The following is a 21451-nucleotide window of genomic DNA, read 5'->3' on the forward strand; positions in this document are numbered from 1 at the left end:
CACAACCCAGTGAGGTAGACATAGAACACCATGTTAGGACATCCCTGCACTATGGCCTGGAAGATACATTCTCTTAGTCTCTAGTCTGTCCAGTTTGGACAGATGTGGACAGAAGTGATTATCCTGCCTTCTTCTCTAGCTCTTTTTCTTTGCCAGAGGATAAGAACTAAAATTCAGATCTAAGATTTCAGTTAAAAAAAAAATTAAAGTATTTTGAGACAAGATAGTCCTGGCAGGTCTAGTCCTCACCAGGTAGATTGGGTTAGCTGTGAAGTTGTCCTCCTGTCTCCACCTATGGAAGGCTTAGATTATAAGACTATGCTGCCATGTTGGGCCAGATTTTATATGTTATCATACAAGTGTGCTTTTATCACTAGGCTAAGATATATTAGCACAGTGGTTCTCAACCTAGGGTCAGGACCCCTTTGGAGGTAGAATGACCATTTCTCACACATCACATATCAGATACTTACATCACAAGTCATAACAGTAACAAAACTAGTTACGAAGTAGCAACAAAATAATATTATGGTCTGGAGTTATCCTAACATGAGGAGCTATATTAAAGGGTCACAGTATTAGGAAGGTTGTGACCACTGCATTAGCAGTATTTTCCCTTGGTGGGAAAGGACACCCCTCAGCCCCTGCCACTATGGAAAACAATGTTTAGAAAATGAAATAAAATGGGAAAGAGCTCAAAGTTACAAAAACAGCCAGCAAGTACTATTAATGCAATTCATTCATCTATCCATTCATTCATTTATGAGTGATTCTGAGGCAGTGTCTCACTGTGTAGTCCTGTCTGTCCTGGAACTCACTCTGTAGACCAGGTGGGCCTCAAACTCACAGAGACCCACCTGGCTCTGCTTCCCAAGTGCTGAGGTTAAAGTCATGCACCAACAAACCTGGCAATGTTTTAGATTTTAAGCAATTTTTATGGTCATAGGGATAAGAACGTACTTCTTAACTTTTTCATCATGGGGGGGGTTATGTATCATGCTTTTATTCTGCCTGCTTTTGGCATTACAGACATTTCTGAATGTATTTAAAATGGATGTTTAATGAACCAGAACCTCTTATGCATATGCCACAGTTACCTGGAATTTATGATCTGTGCTGAGCCTCTCCACTGTTCTGAGTACTGGATGAATGATGTTGGCACTTGGAAAAAGACATGTATTTAACTCTTTGTAGTTACCACGTGTTTGTGGTTTAGAGTTCCTGAGAGCCTGTGGAACACTTCTGTGTTCCTTGGCGCTAATCACTTAGCTCACTTAGGATGTGCTGTTAAGCCTTACTGAAATAAAGACCTGTGTCTGTTCTCAGGAATTCTAGGACAGCAGTCATCACTTTGGTTTTCTTTCTGTGTTCTCAGCTGCGTTAATGAAAATCGTATTTTGAATTAGCAAATATTATTGATTCGCTGTATTTGATAGAGTAGATAGGAAGTTGTGTACTTCTGTGTTGCTAGTTGCAGTTCCTCTGTGAGACTGTTTCGCTGTAATAGCTCAAACTTTTGAAACTTACAGTACCTTTTCTTTTTAGATGACTTCATTTATTTGAATAAGCCAATTATGTTTGTAAGTTGATATTAATTAAAAATAAAAGTTCATATAATCAAAACCTGCTTTTATTATTTATTTAATTTATAAATATTATTCTCTACATGGAAAGAAAGATTGGGTTGTAACTTATAAAGAAGAATGTGTTAAGTCAACCTTGTATGTGGTATCTGAACTGCCCAGACATAATGTTAAAGAATTTTTAATCACTCACCCATCAAAAATTTGTGACTCCGTTTTCATATGCCAGGCATTGAAGGGGATATATCAATGAAAAGAAACTTTAAGACAGCATCTCCAGCTCAGTTTGTCCTCACTGTGTAACTCACTATGTAACTGACGGCTATGAACTTCTATTGGCCCACCCTTGTCTCTCAGATTCTAGGATTACAGGTCTGCATGATCACACCTGCCTACAAAACTGATTCAAAACAAAGCAAAACCATAGATCCAATATTTTGATAGAAAATAATGATATTTATGTTCGTATAATGTTGAGGATTGAGCCTGGTAGGCACCCTCTCATGTTCTCACATGAGAAAATAGGTATATTTAAATAGCTAATTCAAACTGTGTTTTACTCCTGTAATTCCAGCACCTGACAGCAGGAGGCAGAAGAGTTTGAGCCCAGCTTGGCTGTATAGTGGTAACTTGCTTCAAAATAAGAACAGTTAGCTCAGGACAAAAGCACCTCATTTGTGGTATCTCTGATAGAAGCTTATTGGCCTCAGTTTGAAAACCATACTCTGCATCTTTATTTACATAAGGAATGGGGTGATTGGCTTTTGTTTTTGTTGAGAATATTTTTCATGCTTTCTAAAAATTCTTTTACATTGTGCACATCCAAGTGATGCCTTCCTAAGCAGCAACAAAGTGCTGTTACTGTTGTCAGTGCTTAGCTCAGAGCACCCCTCTCCTCCTGATGCAGCTTGAGCAGTCCTGAGCCAAAGTACTTAATTTTCTTCTCTTGCTGAAATTAGGAAACAGCACTTGGGCTCACTGAGGTCAGTGTTGTGCTCATTTCATTTTTCCTTTAAGTAATGTATCCATATTACTACACTCAGAAAATGGAAGAAGTTTTAAGTTCTTTACTCAAGCATAACCACATATCCCCAAAATGTTTCTATTTCAACAAGACTGCTAAACCTGCTTGTAATTTCAGTACATTTCCATGAGGCAAAACTAGGAACTAGATGGCTTTCTTTATTCTACCAAACTCCAAGAAAATGTGTGGGTCATTCATGCACCTAATTTCATTGTTGGTATTAAGTTTTCACTTGCACTGGCTTCTTGTGAATAGGTTGCCAGTGAGTGGGGCTTAGTTCTCTGGGTAGGAGCAAGACTGTTTTTCCTTCTTTGTTTATATGTCAGTATGTTAATTACATGTTACAGTCATGCTAAGCCTAAAATTGTTGGACTCAGTTGACAAAGCTAGATGTTTCCAAAATTTGATTCTGGGTAAAAGATAACAGAAATGTCACAAACCTTCATCTAGGTATGAAGTCCTATTGTGTGTTGAGCTTATGTTACCAAACAAAATCATCTTAAAATCATAAATACTAAATGGGAGAAAGTCAAGGTAGCCTTTCTGTAACATGTTGAATGGTGTGGGTTAGTTGAGACTCTTGATCGTTTTTTCCCTACATGACTTCTTTGTTTGGGGTTTTGGGTTTTTTTTTGGGGGGGGTTGTTTTGTTTTGTTTGTTGTTGTTAGGGTTTTGTTGTTGTTGTTTCTTGAGACAGGATTTCTCTGTATAGTCCTGGCTGTCCAGAAATTCATTCTGTAGACCAGGCTAGCCTCAATCTCAGCTCTGCCTGGCTCTGCCTCCCTGCCTCCTAGTGCTGGAGTTAAAGGCGTCCACTAGTGCTGCCCATGTTGATTGCTGCAGTAAGGGTCTTTTATAGAGATAGGTGGAGGTGTGTTGTAATTGAGTCTTTGATGTAGTCCTGACATAGGTTCATTTGAAGGTGTCATTCACACTTTATGCTCACTGCGTGCCTTTGATATAACACTTTAATTTCCTGCTTTGCTCTACTCCAGCTTACCTTTATCCATGAGCCTTTCAGTGCACACACACACCGTGCTTGTGTCATTTTGTAACAGTCATAATAGCTAACATTTACTGAATGAAAGCAGTTAGGTATATCACTTTAAATGTTCTACTTCCCATTTAATACTCACAACAGATCTGTGTTGGGAGCACTGTCCTTAACGCTGCTTTACAGATGGAAAAGTTAAGGCACAGAGAGATTAATTTGGATAATGTCACAAAGCTAGCAGGTGGTGACAATAGAGAAGCATTCTTGTTCCAGATCCTGTGTTTATAACAACTTGGTTTATTTCCTCCTACAGATCACCAGCCCACTTTCTTTAAATTTTGACAACTGCAGTAATGTTTTTGGATCATAAAGCATAAATGTAATACCAAAACCATGTAGTAGGATCCAGATGGACCCACCACTATACATACATATTTTTTCTTCTGTTTTTTCATTTCTGTCTGTTCCCCTACCCCCTACATAGGGTCTCACTTAGCCCAGGCTGGCTTCACACTCAATATATGGCTGAGGAGGATGGCTTTGAACTTCTGATCTTTCTGTCTCTTTAGTGTTGGTATTACAGACATTTGCCACCACGCCTCATTTACGTAATCCTGGGGATCAGACCTAGGACTTACATGCATGCTAGGCAAGCACTCTACCAGCTGAACTCTGTGTTCGGCCCTCTTACTATTCCCCCCACCCCACTCCACTCCACCCTCTCTGTCTCTCTGTCTGTCTCTCTCTGTGTGTGTGTGTGTGTGTGTGTATGATTAAGCTCTGTTCCTTTTATATACTGGACAAATGTATATTTTTCTCAGAGTTAATTTTCTTCATTCAATTTATGGGATCTAACAGCTTGCTGTATTCTTATTTTGATGCTAAGTCATCTGTCTCAGTTGAAATTATCTATTGATTGCAAATGTTGTATGCTTGAACAGAGAATACAGTTACGGTTACCGCTTTAGACTCATTTGGTTTTGAGTTCCTCAAAAACTCTTGTAAAATGAAAACTGGCACCACATTGCTAGGGAATGTTTGAATCTAAGACTGCTTTTTGGAAAGCTGTCACAGTTGGACATTAAAGTCACAAAGTGTTTACAACGAAACCTGTAAAGATTGAATGTGACAAAACACTGCCTGGTGTATTGAACATCCGTCTATAGAGAGACATCAGCTGCAGATGTGTCAGGACAGATGTGTCCAAGCCTTAAGAAAGGGGCACATTCTATCTATCACATGGAAAGTGGACTGCTGAGCCATTACATCCCAGTTTCTCATCACTCATGCTTTCAAACCATCAACTTAAACATTTTATTTTATGAATATTTTACCTGCACATATCTTTCTGTGCATCATATGTATGCAGTGCTAGAGGAGACCAGAAGGTGGCATCAGATCCTCTGGAACTTAAGGACTATTGGGAGTTGCCATGTGGATGCTGGGAATTGAACCTGGGTCCTCTGGAAGAACAGCCAGTGCTCTTAACAGCTAAGCCATCTTCCCAGACCTCCATAAACTTTTTATTTTTAGGTCCATCCTTATTATCAATATATTCCTTCTCACAGTGAACATTGAGCTTTGCGTTATAAAAGAGGACTTAACAAAAAACACCAGTTCTGCTTTGGAAAGTTTTAAGGAAGAGTTTAAAACACATGTGAAGATACAATTTATTGTACACGATTCATTGGCATTCGTTCACATCTCCAGTAGATGGTGGTGGTTCTTAGGCTGTCAACCCCTCTTAAAGAGGGTGACCTTGAATTAAAGCAGAAGAAACATCTTCGAGGCACAATTATTTTTCGACAGTAAAAACAGGTAAGTATGGGGCTTACTTGCCAAGAGATGTTATAGATTATGGCCATTCCCTCGTGTTTCTATTACTTACTGCATGAGTAAAGGGTCAGGGACTTTGCCACCTTAGAGATAACAGCAGGGATGATGAATACAAGTTGTGTTGCACACGATGGAATTTTTGTGAATAATGAACCTGTACAAAGGCAGTCGTGTCATTCCCTCTTTCTTTAGTACATATGGCCAAAAGCAATCTGAGGAGGGAAGGGTTTACTTCATTTTTTACAGCTTGCAGTCCATCATGAAGAGAAGTCAGGGCCTGGACTCATTTAGGAACCTGAAGGCAAGGCCTGGACAGAGACCATGGAGGAGGAACACTGCTTACTGGCTTGCTCCCTCTGGCTTTCTCAGCTTGCTTTATTATACCACTCAGGACCACCTGTCCAGCTGTGATGCCAACCATAGTGGTCATTAATCAAGAAGATGCCCCATAGACTTGCCCACAGACCATTTGATACAGACTTTCCCTCCCCCCAATTTAGGTTCCCTCTTGCCAAATGACTCTAGCTTATGGCCAGTTGACAAAAAGTAACAGGGAAGACTGATAAAGGAGGATTTCCATGAGTTTCAGGATAGCCTGAGGTACAGAGCGAGACTGTCTAACAAAACACGAAGCAGCAATAGGAAAAAGTCACACAGTGGCACATGTAAGTGTGGACGGTGCATGTATAACACTTGAAGGTGACAGCGAGTTGCTGCTGGTAGTTTAGGTGCTTACCTGTCATTAGTACATAGTGTATCGACTTAAGTCATTACTGTAATCGGAATGCTTTGCTACGGTGGCTGCCCTGCTTACACTGGTTAAGAAGCCACGAATGTGCAATGACACACTCATACCGATTAAGTTTGGGCCAATGCAGTATAATTTCTGCTTGTGACAAAACTCAATAACACATTTTCCCCCTGAGATGGAATCTCATGTACCTCAGGCTGCCTTGAAACTGACTGTGTAACAGGATTATGGTGGATGAATGATGTCCCAGCCTCTGCCCCCCAGTGCTGGGATTATAGGGGTATACCCACTCTGTCCTATCCTGATCATCTACATTTTCTTCCAACGTCCTAAACAAGTTTAGGTTTCTTTAAGGCCGAGACTTAGAGTAAACTTAAAGTTGCTTACCACTTAAGTTTTCATAAAAACTGTAAGAGAGCTTATACAGTTGTGGCTTATACTTTATACCATGTAAATGCAAAAAATACTTTACATTTTTAGAACTAGCTAAATCTTTTTTTTTAAAGATGTATTTATTATATATAAGTCGCTGTCTTCAAACACACCAGAAGAGGGCATCAGATCCCATTACAGATGGTTGTGAGCCACCATGTGGTTGCTGGGATTTGAACTCAGGACCTCTGGAAGAGCAGTCGGTGCTCTTAACCACTGAGCCATCTCTCCAGCCCAGAACTAGCTAGATCTTGATTCAATGTTTGGACCTAGAATTTTTTTTTCCTTGAATGAATGTTTTGGCTGTATGTATGTCTGCACCACGTATGTGCTGGTTGTCTTCAGAGGTCAGAAGACATCAGATCTCGGGGATTAGAATTATAAACAGTAGTAAACCGCCTTGTGGGTGCTGGGAATTGAACTAGGGTCCTCTACAAGGTCACCCAGTGCCCTTCACTGCTGAGCCATTGCTCATGGAGGGTTTCTAGTAGCTTTAGTTTTCAGATGAGCTATTGTGGATGTCAGGATTGATCTCCTAAATGCAAAGGTTACGAATGAAAACACTCGGTGTGCTCGATGCTAGTTTACAGCAAGAAAACTAGTACAAACTAAGATAGTCACATGGCCAGCATATGACAGGGATAAAGTGGCCTGCTATTTAGGTTCCTTTTTAAAAATTATCTCAGAGGCGTGCCCCACAGTGTGTGTGTGGATGCCAGAGGCCGTCTTTGTGCAGTCGTCTCTCTACCCACCACTGTAAGGGTTCTAGGGCCCTCAGGTCGCCAGCCCATTCAGCAAGCTCCTCTACCCACCGAACCTTCTCTCTGACCCACTTGTTTCACTTTTAAACTGTGAATGATTTGGATTTCAGCAGCAAGGTAATGTTATCACTATAAAAGCCTGTCAGGGTTTTCGTTGTTACTTGGGCATTGTTGTTAGGGGAGTGGTCTCAATTTGGGGGCATGATTGATTGTGAAATAATTAGTTCATAGTTTGTATGGGGACTTATTTTTTAAATAACTTGTTATTACTCATGTGTGTCTGTCTGTCTGTCTGTCTGATGAAGTCAAATGGGTGTCTGATCCCTTGCAGCTGGAGGAGTTACAGCTTTCTGATGTGGGTGCTGAGAATTGAACTCAGGTCCTCTTCAAAAACAACCAACACATGGTCTTAACGTGGAGCCATCTCTTCAGTCCCATGCAGGGACTTTTAAAAGGGGAGGAATGGCCCCCTCTGCCATTGCCAGAAGTATATTTGTGTATGCGCTTTTCCCCTCGTTATCACCTTTTAATAAATTAATGACAATGTTATCTGACTAACACTTGGAGTCAGAGCCCCAAAGTGTGAAGTAGTGAGAAAACAAAAACAAGACCAGACAAAAGCCTGGAAAAGATGCTGACAGACAACCTTAAAGGGGTGCTTTTTCTGCAATACCATCCTGTATGGAAATCACCCTGTTGAACATTTCCGCCCACGTTGGGCTCTGTTGTAAGTGTGTCCCCAGCATGCCTAGGGTCCATTTTCAGTTTGTCGTTTGTATCACTTGCCAAACATTTCCATGGTACCTGCCACTTTCGTTGGAGTCATTCTGTTTTGTTTTGAAACGGGGTAGCCCAGAATGAAGTTTTTAAATATTGCTATTGTCGCTTCAGAAAAAAACAGTTTTTTTTAATCACATAAAAAACATGCTCTTTGTGTGGTAGTGCACATCTTTAATCCCAGCACTCAGGAGATAGAGGCAGGTAGATCTCTTGAGTTTGAGGCCAGCCTGGTCTACAGGGTGAGTTCCAGGACAGCCAGGGCTACACAGAGAAACCATGTCCATAACAAAATAAATATATAAATAAGCAGTTTATAAGGATTATTTATGGTGCCTTTACCTGCTAAGCCATCTTGCTGGCCCTCATTGGGCCAGGCTTTAGAACCTTGTCTGAAGTCTGTCATACAAATTAAGTCTACCTATCTTAGATTTCCGAATACAGCTCTCATTCTTTCCTGGAGAGAGGCCTCTGTGCCACAGAGCAGGCTTTAGAACAGATGGCTGCTCAGGGAGATTGAGGAGTTTGTGATGTGTGCCTTTTTCCCAGGAAGGGGTCCATGGTCGTCACAGGTGTGGACTTCTGCATAAGGAGAGGAAAAGCAAAATGTCTAGAATTAGATTTTTGCTCTTCTCTAACATGCAGAGCCAGGCGAGTGTGAAATAAACTCCTGTATTTTTTTCTTTGTCTTTTCTTTTTCTTTCTTTTTCCTTTTAGTTGGTTTTAGAGGATTTAGTCTGTTTACCAGAAAACCCAGTATGATAATACTAAGAGTTTTGCCCAGTTGGTTTTGTTTTAGGTACTTTCTACCCCAGAGTTACAGTTATATGTCAAAAGATGTGAATTTATGCAGTTTTATTTTTCTTTTTTGAGTCAGACCTCTTTATTTAGCTGTGGCTGTCTTGGAACTCTAGTAGATCAGGCTGACTTGGAGTTCACAGAAATCCTCCTACCTCTGCCGCCCAGTGTTGGGATTACAGACATGCGCCACCTGCTGTTAGCGTGTTAGGAAAGCACTCTACTAATTGAGCCATAGCCTCAGGCTGTGTTTGGGGGGCTGGGGGGCTGGGGAGGAGGGGGAGGTGTTACTTAAGATTGTACCCAGGGCCTACTACTAGGCAAGCATTGCACTGAGCTGTGTCCTCAGACCTTTTCAGTTTTTCTTAAACTTATTTTGTTGCCTCAGGTAATAACTGTAATAGGAGTTTAAAGGAAAAGGATCTATTCTGCAGAGACTACTCATTTGTCTTAGTCAGAGGTATTTGTTTAGTGGGGTTATTTGTTTTCTAGAGACAAGGCCTCACCAGGCCGGCCTTAAACTTGCAGCAGTCTTTCTGCACGGTGTTCTGGTATTACAGAACTGAACCGCCATGTCCAGCTTGAGGTGTTATTTGGGCACTTCTGTAAGAAAAATAGTTACTGGAGATTTATATCCTGATTGCCCCACTTTCTTGGTGGAGTACATGATTTTTGAAAACTTGCCTTACTTAGTCATTTGAGTGAGAGGACTTTTGGTTTTGTCGCATTCAGTTGGCTGCTGGGGTAAACATGCATGTTTAGTGTGGCCAGTTTATAACAGCTCCATCTGAAACGCTGTGTTACTGTTTTTTCTTATAACATTGTTTCCTGCTATTATACCTAAGCTGTCCTCCCCTCAGGGTCACTTCACTTCTCATCTGACATCTTAGACCAGTGAAGCCAGTGTTTTCTAAGCCGCACGTTTACATAGCTGTTACGCCTTATTTCTGCTCCTCCTCATTGTATGCTCTGTCCACTTGTTGCCAATTTTGTTAAAGCCGTGGTTTTGTCATGGTGACTGTTGTATTATACGGAGTGGGTAAGTTGCCAGTCGCAGTTTTCTTGGCCTATGCCTACATGAGCTATTTAGTTTGCCTCCTGTCTTCCCAAACCAGGGAAGAACTAACTAGCTCTTCCCGCCTTCCAAACGCAAGAGCAGGAATTGGAGGACTGTGAAGAGAAAAGCCTAAATCTCACCCTTAGAGAACTTAACAATGTCAGAAAGGCCTTTGAGATCACTGGCCCTGCTTTGTAGACCTTATTTTCCAAGCCTTTCATTATTTTATTTGCCCTTTTCTGAACTCTACAATTTCCCTCTCTTGTAGCTGGTTCGATGCCCAGACCTGAATGCTGTGCTCCAGCTGTGGCCTCACCGGTGCTGAATAGAGAGGAAGAGCCACCTTCATAGCTTACATGTGATTCCTCTGCTTACACAACCCAATACTGGATTTACTTACTTTGGCAAGATAGCTGCATTGTGCACTGTATTTAATGTTACGTGTACTGTAACCCTGGGTCTTTCTCTGCATTGCTGCCGTCAAGCCCTCAATCCTGCCAATCTAAACCTCCTGCCTTTGTTTACCTGCCCTCCTCCCTTAGACTCCCTATGCATTCATGCACAATGAATGTCATCTTTTTATCCTCTGATTCCCTTACTTTATTCTTAAACTCTGGCAAGACTTTCACTCTGTCCTATAGATTTTCAATGGTCAGCCAACCCTCCGCCCCCTGCTTTGGTAAGGGAGCATCCCTCAAGCCTTTTCTCGGGTTCTTTTCCATTCGTAGCCCAGAAGCCTAAGCACTTGGTGTGGTGGATTGAGTAAGCATTCACCTGGCATTTCTGAAACACCACAACTCTGGTTCGGCCCCTTAAAGTTGTTACCTTGCTCAGCTGAACCTAGTTCAGTTTAGATTTCCTTGACTCTTTATGACCTCTGTCTTGGTGGATAGTTTAGTCCTACAGCCCCTCCTCCAGGGAGGCGAAAATGTACCATCAACATCAGTGTACCGGAGAGATTTCTCACAGTAAGGAAGTTAACTGTTATCTTCAGAAGAGTAGCCGTTAGTACTCGTAGAGTTCTCCAGTTGGAGGTGAGCTCGCTGGATGTTTCTGAGGTGAGTGAGGTGAGTGAAGCAAGGCTGGCTGCTCAAGTGGAGTGCACATCACCAAGCAAGCCAGCTGGTGGGCCTTGTCGGATTTCGTAGCTGACTCAAATGGGAGCTGCAGCCTCATCTTTCCTGGACTCGGGAGCATCGTGATCTCTGATTTAGAGAGGGTTTTAGTTGGTTTGTTTAGGATTGTTGATACAGCCGCCCAGTCTTTTAATGATATGCTTTGATTAAGCATTCGGAGGCTAATGTATTGTACAATCTTTTCTGTGGGTGGTAAGAATTGGAAGGTCTCCAGTGTCCTTTTTATCTACGTGTAAGCTCTCTAGTGAATCCTAGTGGGTCTAAGAGTAGCAGTTAAGCCGGTGTTTGAGCACCCCGCCCCCATCTTAGTGGATATATGTGCCCTGTATACAGACTGCCCTTGAATTTGTGGTATTTATTAGACCTACAAAGTACTGCTTACGTGTATTTCTATCTTGAAGGAGAGAAAGGCGGTTTGGAAATCTTTTTAATGCAATTTCAGTATATCAAGTTAGACATTACCGAACACCTGGTAGATGTCAGCACGTTGTGCTAATTTTAAACATGTGTTACAGGTGTATACTTCAAGTAAAAGGTGTTTATAGCTGTCAGAGATGGCTGGTTTCAGTATTCACAGTTACATAACCAAAGAAAATTGTAAGCTCAATTTGGTGGCTTTGAAAAAAATGTCTTTTCTCTGGTTTCTCCCTATGTATATTATAAGAACTTGGTGAACCTATTTTTCATGAGAATAAATGTTTGCAAATGTAGGAAGAAAATGGTAGAGTTGCTGTGCCCTGGTCACTTTCTTGTAAGGATGACACCCTTCTTGGAAGGGAATGTTAGTTTGGTTCCTTGGCTTCTGGGGTAACTCTCAGTGACCGAACTGAGTGGACTTTGCTGTTGTAGGAAGCCAATGAGTGGCGAGAAGGGCGATGGTTTCCATCTCCATTTATGGTCTCAGGAGGGGAAATGGTCAGGGCTGGGACTCTGTATTTACAGTCTTGGAGGAGTCAGGAGTGGTTGGGGTGTTCTTGGAGGCAGAAACTAGACATCGTAAGATAAAAATAAATTGTCAGAGGCTGTTTGCAATTCAAATTCCGATCTCTGAGGAGGGGGAAGGGCGCTGGGAGAGGGGAGTTCGAAGTCAAATGATATTTGCAGCGCTTGTCTCTTTCCATTGGGAGATTTGACCGTGACACATATTTCCCAAGTTTTTGTTTCTGATTGTTTAAGAAAAGTTTTGTCCTATGGGGTCAAAATTCTCTGTTACAAAAGAAAGCCGAGATGAGTTTTAGAGAGTTTATGCGAAGCCTCAGTTTTCTGTAAGGATTGTTTGAGGTGGTGGGAGAGATTCTGTGAAAGGGAAGGTGGGTAGGTGCTCCTGTGGGGGTCCAAGCTGCAGGTGGGTGACTGTGTCAGGAGACCTTGTGGCTCATGCTCTTATTATTCTGTTTGCCTATTTGGATTTCAGGCCTCAGGGAACAGAGTTTTAAAGAGTCCTTGAGGAAGTGTCTTGTAGATTGTCAGTTGTGATTTAAAGATCCTGCACCTCACGGAGATCCGTAAAGTTCCAGACTTGTTTTAGTTTGGTGAGAATAGGTCATATGTTGGCTGATGGAAGGTAATCTCTCCTTTAGGAAAGTCTTATAGTCTTGACAATGCTTATACATTAGGTTACAGATAAACTAGTTTTAGCAGCTAAATTAGAAAATATTTAGGAGCCATTAGGGAAAGGGGGTTTTGTCTCAAGCAAATTGTCAGTGAAACCGTGTGATGGGGAAGAGTGATTAGAAGGAAAGGAAAGCAAACAGGCAGACATCGCACAGCCTGAATGTGGCTGGGTTCAAGTTGAGACTGAGTCCTTGGTGTCCTTTTGATGTATCTGGTAAGATAGCATGAGGTGTACTATTAATTTCAGGAACTGGGCCAGTCCGAAATACATAGTAGAAATAAAGACCATAGAAAACAAGAGAGAGGAACAAGGCAGAAGTTACCCAGGTTTTGTTTAAGCTTGTATAATGCATTTACCTGCTGTGCCGGGTGATGAGATGGCTCCCTTCCTCACCCACCCTGAGAAGGACGTCAGCCTTGTTGGTTGGTTTGTTGATTTGTTTAGCTGGCGTGTGAGTTGGTAGATTAGTAAAATGTAGGTATTAGTGTGCTATTATTGGTCATTGTGTCTGAGACTAGGGGCTTGTGACAGGCATTTGGTTTGATTGCTGCTCCAGTTGTAGACGTGTTTGCCATGACAGAGTAGTTAGTAAGGAACAGACTCTGTAAGTGATCTGTTTCGTTAGCTACTTGGTCTAGACAGCTATTTTCCCCTGTTCTTAACTAAGACTAAGGACGATGTTTTCCACTTGGGGAAATTCTTCTTTCTGTCCTCTTTCCCTCACGTTTTCCAAATTCTGGGCACCATAGCAGCTCTCTCTCCTGTGGCAGGTGTGCATCCTATTGGCTGGCTGGTGTTTCTTTTTTTCCTCCCCCTTATCCTTTTTAAATGGGGGAGGGGGCATAAAATATGTATATTGGGTACATGCAATAATGTTGTAATGTTTCTTGTTGTTTTAATTGATAATTGCAAAATAATTGTTTGAATTATAACATGTTTGAGTAAATGCTAAACTAGTATTTTTCTAATATAATAATGAATTTGAAATAGCATTCCTGTAACAATGTGTCTGTTTGTCTGTCTGTGTCTGTCTGATAGTAATTAATATCTGTGGTCCGTATCTGGAGGAGGAAGTACAGCTTTAAAGGAATAACAAAAGACTTTGTGTCTTAGACCCTTCGCAGGTGTTACAGTCGGGTGAAAGAACATGGTGTTGGGAAAAGAAAGAGCAGTTACACATTTGAACAGTTGGAACAGGTGTTTGGTCAGGGAGGATGGGATGCTCAGCCCTGCCAGCCTGTACTTATTAACAGTAGTGGCTTGTACCAGGAGCTGGAGTCAGACGGCAGCACTATGGAGGACTATTCACAGGAGGACTGGGGAAACCACAGTCAGGATCTCCATGGCTATCCAACAGATCAGGAATTGGGTAAGAAAACACTGTGTGTGTGTGTGTGTGTGTGTGTGTGTGTGTGTGTGTGTGTGTGTGTGTGTGTGTGTGTCTGTCTGTCTGTCTGTCTGTCTGTCTGTCTGTCTGTCTACCTGGTAGTGCAATGGTATTTACCATCTGTAATGACTTCTAGTGCTATCAGCACAAGGCATATTGCCAAACTGTTTGAGTCAACATGAGCATCCTTGGTTTAGCATCAAACCATTAAGTTGTGCTTGCTATTGGCTACTTGGTGACTTGGGTACTGTTAATTTCCCCAAAGATAGAAGACTTCCTAACCTAAGTCACAGAAGGAGGTTCACTGTCAGAACTTTACGAAATTCAAAATACCCCTGCTCTTTGTAGCACTAAGACTTCCTGCTAAGAGCACTGACTCTTGGCCCAACTACTTTAAGTCTACATGTATGTGGTCCAGTTAAGAGGCTACATGCAGTTTTTGTTTGCGTGTATCACTGTATGTCAGGTGCTCCGGGTTTGACTTTCGTATTTGGGAACTGATCAGGTTTTAGCTATAGCCTGTGTACATCGGCAGCTAGTTGTGTAATGAGTGTGTTAGTAGGAAATGCCCTTCTGCCGAGGGAAGTGCTCAGGTGACTCTGAGAAAGTGCAGGCAGGGTTGGCAGTATAAATTTGTTTCCCTTGCTTAAGGAAAAAAAAAAACAAAAAAACAGAAATCTTGATGATGATAGAGAAATAAAGGAAAGGAGTGAACTATTGTTGTGTTTTCTATTGATGCAATTTTAATTTCTCCCAAATGTTGGAAGGGAAAAAGGAAAGAGGCTCCAAATTGTTAAGATTATTAGCCATATGTAAAAGAATGTGAAGATCTGAAGACTATGAATGGATGTTAAATGATCTTGTCTCTTCATCTCACAAGAACAATAAGGCCTGAGCCACTGCAGCATATCATAACCCTGTTTGCTGTGAAGAGTTAAGTCACCAGGCCCCAAGGAGTGCAGACTATGCTGATCCTCGTATTGGGGGATAATTACTTACCCTGTAAAACCTACACAGAAAACCTAAATAGAGCAGAGTCATTTCCATTCTTGTTCTTTTAAAATCATGTTGGCAGCAAAATTAAGCTTTAAGCTCCTTGCTTGAAATCTACTGGTGACCTTGAGGAGCTTTATGCGTGTGGAGCCTGGTTTCTGATCTTGCATATAAATGTTCGCATCTCATTATATAAAGTTACATTTTTAAATCTGGTGTGGGACAGTGTTAGACTCCAGGATAAAGAAAGTACAGAACAGGCAGTAAACAGAGCTACTTAACTCACGTAAATGTATACCACTACTCAGGAAAATATAATTTGCTTTAAAATTCTTTGTTTTTTAGATGATATGCCAGTTTCAAAGAGAACGTTAAAAATAAAACAAGAGTCTTCTGAAGAGGCACAGTAAGTAGATGCTTCATTTTTTTTTTTTTTTAACCAATGTGTTGTGTAAGTTTAGTGACCTGGGAGGATCATGGGTACCTAGGCATGGTACAGACCACGACAGCTTCTACTCATTCATTCCTCAGTCTACCGCTGGGGACCTGAACTGACGGATTTTCTGTGCAGGAAGAAGAAACAATTGTCACATGCATTTTTCCGTGTGTAGTTGTGCATTTCACATGCTTACTAAGAGCCACAGGGACTGATTTCAAATGGGGCTGAGTGAAATGGTAGGAGGGCTGAGGGGACATTTAAATTCTTTCATTACAGTTTGAGAATCAGAAAGAAAGCTCTTAGGTGACCTACTTACACATGTAGAAAACAGCGCTTGGAGGACAGACTGAGAAGGTTCAGGATAGAGCCTGTCACTGGCCCAACTGTTCTCCCTCCAAGAGTTAACACCATCTGTTAAATTCACAGTTCTTTTTAGTGGCTTTAAATGAGTTCCTTATCAACAAAAAAATAAAGTTCGGGACTAAATGAAGAGCGCCACTCGTTTTCTTCCTGGTAACACTGAATTCATAGCAGCCATGGCTTGTGTGAAGCACCCCACATTGTGATCTTGAAATCTGATAGAAACGCGAGTCAGCAGCTCAGCCAGCCCCCCACGTGCAGTTGTTAGACTGACAGAGTCCCCAGTGCTCTCTGATTGACTGTGCCTGGGGAAGGGTGAGCGAGCATTCAGGAATTTGAGTCTCCCCCAGTCCTCTTCAGGAGCAGGATGACACACTAATCCGGAAACCCAAGCCATCTCCTACTGAGAAGTGGTTACCTTTCTGAGATCATAACATCTAAGTAGAAAGAGAGAAAACTGTTAGCTTAACTTACTAATTCTCGTTGCACACGCATGTATGTGTATGGCACATGATGGATACAGTGATTTATGGGGGTCAGAGGCTCTCTCACCTTTACATGGGGCCCATGGGTTGAACTCGAGAGTTATCTGGTGTACACAGCAAGGGCTTTACCCTCTGAGCCATCTCACTAGCCCTGGCAAATGAATTTTAAAATGAGATACTATAAATCCATACTTTTAAATCCCGCACTCCCCAAAAATGCCACTGCTTTGTAGCTGACATGCCGTGTGTCTCCCAAATATCCACTTGGGGCCTTCAGGAGATGGTCTTTTGACGTGACTAGGTGTAGGCCCGTCACAGAGCTGCCACCAGCCTCAAACCCTGGGACTTTTTTGGCACTGGATCTTAAGAACCCAGGAAGTGGGCAGTTCTCAGGAACTACTCAAATAAGCGTGGTGCCAAATTGCTCGAACCTTCTGAAACATAAGGACTTCTGGCCCATAAGGACTCGGGTGTGCTCCTTCTCTAGGGCCAGCTCACTGAGGAGCGGGAGGGCCTGAAGAGCTTCCAGCCGGCCCGTTTGCTTCTCAGGCTGGCTTCTGAGATTCTCCGCAGTGTCTGACTTGCTCAGAACATGAAGTATTGAATACAGTACAGATGTCTTGATCTGACTAGTGGGTTGGGTTTCGTTTGTTTTTCTTCTTCCTCCTCTCCCCCTCTCCCTCTCAGCATCTGTGTGGTTAATTTACTGACTATTCCATGCTTCGCACAGATTTGTCTCTAATTTCATTACCTTTTGTTTTCTAAATGTCTGTTGTATGCAAGGCGTTAAAGTATGTCAGTGAGCAAAGTGAGCCAGTCTGCCTGCGCTCTCCTCCATCTCCTCAGTGGGCTTGAGATCAGTAAAACATGGAGGGATGCCTTAGTGCTAAGAGCCCCTCCTGTAAAAGCATGCGAATATGAGTTCAGATCCCAGTACCTCTGTGAAAAAGCTGACCGTGTGCTGTTCACACCTGTAATGCTAGTGCTGAAGGATTGGAACCAGGAGGACCTTTGGGTCAGTGGCTGCCTACCCAGCCGGAAAATGAAAGCCCCAGAGTCAGTGAGAGACACTGCCTCAGAAGAACACAGCTGAGGGTAGTGGTGGAGGAGGGTACTTCATCCCTCTTCAGGCTTGTGCACGTGCAGATACACACAGCTGTGCATATACCAAACGCATACACACATACAACATTTTAAGAGAAGGAAATTTGAAGGAACAATTTGATGGTTATAAAAGACAGTCGTCTTTGAACTCTTGTCCCACTCAAAAACATGTGTGCCTCACAAAGTGTCACAGGCGAATGTTGTGACCGAGTGAGCACCTTCACATTTCCTTAGCCGAGAGCGCTTCCCTGCAGGTGCTTACTTGAGAAGAGTGTAAGTCAGACTCATGGCGCTCTTAGGGTCCTAAGAAGCAGCTGGTAACACAGTGTCAGCTCTTTGCATCTTGCGCAGATAGACCAGGGTAATAAGAGGAAAGACAGTGGCTTTGTGAGGCCTCTCCAGAATGTTTTAAAGTCCTTCTCCTGGAGATAGAAGATTTTAAAGCGAAAGTCTGAAGACCAGCGCCTCTTTTCAAGATGCTCTTAGCAGAGGGCTGGAGACAAAGCTCAGCGACTAAGAGCGTGCTCGGTGCTCTTGCAGAGGCCTCAGGTTGAGATTCCAGCGTCAGTCCAGAGGCTCACAACCGTGCCTGCAGCAGCACTTGCATACACTGCCCCCACTCAAATAGTAACTAAAACAAACCAAACACACCCCCCCCAGCACTCTTAGCAAATCTGCTTTTCTTGATTGTGAGTAAGTAAGCGATTTTGAAGTTAAACTTTGTTAATTTTTTAAAAATGTAACTTGATTTCCAAGATAATATCTAATAAGCCACTCCCCCTCTCCCCCCTGCATAGCCCTGGTTGTCCTGGAACTCACCATGTAGATCATGCTGGCCTTGAACTCTGAGATCTACCTGTCTCAGCCTTGTAAGTGCTGGAATCAAAGGTGTGCACCATCATCTCCAGCAAGAAACAACTTATAATTGCATTTATGTAAACTACATGAAGGGTCAGTCAGTACATTATTTAAGTCGCCTGTGGAACAGGAATTACATAGCCTGTTCTCTCTTAGTCTGCTAATTATGCAAGTCATAATTGAAACATTTCTGGAATATCACCTTTAATGTTCATTGGAATGGCATAGTGTTCTTGTATTAGGTACAATAATACAAGTCATAATCATGTACTTATTTTCCTCCAAAACATGTGTGAAAAAATTATCCTGTGTTAAAAATTAAGGTATTGTTTGAGGCAGCACTGTTGTTTTGTGTTAAAGTATTCTTTGCCTTTTGAAACTTTGTTCTGAAGACCACTGTAAAGGGCTATGGTAGCCACTTACAAAATCCACGGTCCACTGGCAGTGGTGGCACAACCTTTAATTCCAGCACTGTGGAGGCAAAGGCAGGTGGATCTTTGAGTTCATGGCCAGCCTGGCCTACAGAGCAAGTCCCAGGACAGCCAGAGCTACACACAGAGAGACTCTGTCTTGAAAACACAAACAAGTCATGATCCTGGTGTGGGTCAGTGACATGGCTTACTGGGTACAGTGCTTGTTCAAGCCTGAGAGCCCGAGTTCAGACCCCAGAATGCATGGGAAATCTGAGGGACAAAAGTAAATCCAGAGTTTTCCTCTGATCTCCATACAGATGCCACAGCACATGTATACACACAATAATAATTTTCTAAAAGTTTGTGGTCCATGAAATCCTAGGAGCATAAGTATTTATTAAAATTGATCTGAAACTATGAAAAGCTGTTTGTAATTCTAGGAACCTTTGGAGGTATTTCTGACATTTAATGCAGTCAGTGATCTTCCAGCATGGAAGTCTTTCTGAGGTGTGGGTATTTAAATTTAACCTTTCATTCCCAATGACTGTATTTTAAATTCTAGTGGCTCCTGTAATGGGCACTCTAGGTGTCGAACATTTCTAGCATCATAGGAAATTCTGTTAGACGTTGCTGCTCTAGACACTTGATGACTTTGACTGTTAACTTCTCTTTCTAGGAAGCGAGACACCATGCAGAATATTGTACAGATTTTGGAGTCGGTGCAGTTGAAATGGGAACTGTTTCAGAGCTGGACAGACTTTTCAAGGCTCCATCTTTCCAACAAATTGGCCATTTTTGGAATTGGCTATAACACCCGCTGGAAAGAGGATATCCGTTACCATTATGCTGAGATCAGCTCACAGGTGCCCCTTGGCAAGCGTCTTCGGGAGTACTTCAACTCTGAGAAGCCTGAGGGACGGATCATTATGACCCGGGTGCAAAAAATGAACTGGAAAAATGTTTACTACAAATTTTTAGAGATCACCATCAGTGAAGCGAGGTGCCTAGAGCTGCACATGGAGATTGACTGGATACCCATCGCTCACTCCAAGCCGACCGGGGGCAACGTTGTTCAGTATTTACTGCCAGGAGGGATTCCTAAAAGCCCAGGCCTTTATGCCATTGGCTATGAAGAATGTATCGAAAGGCCGCTCTCACCAGATGTGGACCCAGGGAAGGAGGGCCGTGCTGACCTGGAAACCCTCTCCGCACAAGCCTCGTTACAGGTGGAAGTGGAACCCGCCCGGATCGTCTACTGCTACCTCGGCATTGCTGAAGTCAGGACTCTGCAGCAATGCTTGTTCTTACACTTCCAAGCAAATACCAAAACCTTCAGTAAGGATTGGGCTGGCATTAATGGGTTTTTGTCTCAGAACTGTATTGTGGATCCTGGAGTTTCCCCCAAATCCATCTATATCAAATTTGTAGAAGTAGAGAGGGATTTTCTTTCTGCAGGCTCATTAGTTGAGTGTCTGGAAAAAGCCATTGGTTATCCCTTAAAATTTAACAACTGAGTGTCATCCTTCATAAGGATTTGGGCTTGTGCATTCTTGTCCCTCCTTCCCCTTACCCAGACTACCCTACACACATCCAGATGCTGCCGTCGGACTCTTCCTGGGAGCTCTTTCCACGATGAGACCAGTACAACCTCTAAGAAATCATAGTAGCCTCTGGGCAGAAAAAGCAGACCTCACCTGAAATGCTCATTTTGAGCAAGCAGGTCTTGCATGGTGGGTCAGTTCTTTTTTACAAAAAGAAAACATCGATTTTGAAAGTGCTTTTAGAGCCTTGGTGTAAACAAATGTAGGTACATTCCATATTGGACAAAACTTATACTTTGAGTTTCATATGAAATTGAAAATTGTATTTTTTTCACTATGTTTCATTTTTACACATCTCTATAAGTATTATTTACAACCTTGAATAAATAAGCAATAGATAATGGCAAGTAAATGGAGTCACAGTGAATAAAACTGTTTTTTGAAGATTCCCTTTAGCTACTATTGTATATAATTTAGAGTCCATTTTTTCACCAACCAAGTGTTTTACTATTTCCAATCAGTGTTGCCTGCAAAGACTTTTGTTTATGTGATGTACCAACTTTTATGGTTGTGTTGCCATTTAAACTTAAAAAAAAAAAAAAAATTAAAGGAATTCCTAACTTCGTGGGTGTGCTAGTTGAGCCTTTTGTAACGGAGTGTGGCTGCACTGTTTGTGGGTAATGTCCAGCTTTGCTGTAAGAATGAACTGTATGTGGCCAGTGCTGGGTGCTCGTCCAGATGTACACGGCCCTGTACTGGAAAGGAAAGGAAGGACCAGAACCCCCTCCCCAGCCCCACAAATGCACTGGTTTCTCTGTGTATCAACAATGAAGATAGTAATTTCTTGTCAGCTCCAGAGGTCACTAGAAATCACATTGTATTTCTCTCTAGAAAAATGTTGTGCTGTGCTTCTGACTGCAGCAGTATACATTTGTACGGCACTTGAATTTCTCATCCTTTTCACTTACTAACTGGGGTAAGTCTCCTAAGTAGTGGAAGGACAAACTTGATGCCATCTTGCTGTGTCTAAAGAAAAGAAAATGAGGATCCAATAGAAATACAACACTAATGCCTTTGAAGAGTGGTCCTTGACAGAAGAAATCGGA

The 21451-nt window shown here is 42.2% G+C and overlaps 1 protein-coding gene across 7 annotated transcripts in view; it reads left to right on the top strand.

Annotated features, from left to right (window-relative positions):
• The window catches only part of Msantd2 (Myb/SANT DNA binding domain containing 2), a 33192-nt gene extending 12222 nt beyond the window's left edge, over positions 1-20970 (top strand). For 2 of the 7 annotated variants that reach the window (XR_004388747.1, XM_032909256.1), the window contains one exon: positions 10283-13757. Coding sequence is in view for 6 of the 7 variants with exons in the window: in XM_032909256.1 (XP_032765147.1) it covers positions 10283-10339 (57 nt within the window). In the remaining variant the exon portion in view is untranslated. Of the gene's footprint in view, positions 1-9600; positions 14135-15490; positions 15552-19480 lie in introns of those variants that run through there. The other 5 variants (XM_032909255.1, XM_032909253.1, XM_032909252.1 and 2 more) reach the window with 5 other exon arrangements.
• Positions 20971-21451: the final 481 nt, after the last annotated feature.

The sequence above is a fragment of the Rattus rattus genome, chromosome 8, assembly GCF_011064425.1.
Source record: "Rattus rattus isolate New Zealand chromosome 8, Rrattus_CSIRO_v1, whole genome shotgun sequence".
NCBI lineage: Eukaryota > Metazoa > Chordata > Mammalia > Rodentia > Muridae > Rattus > Rattus rattus.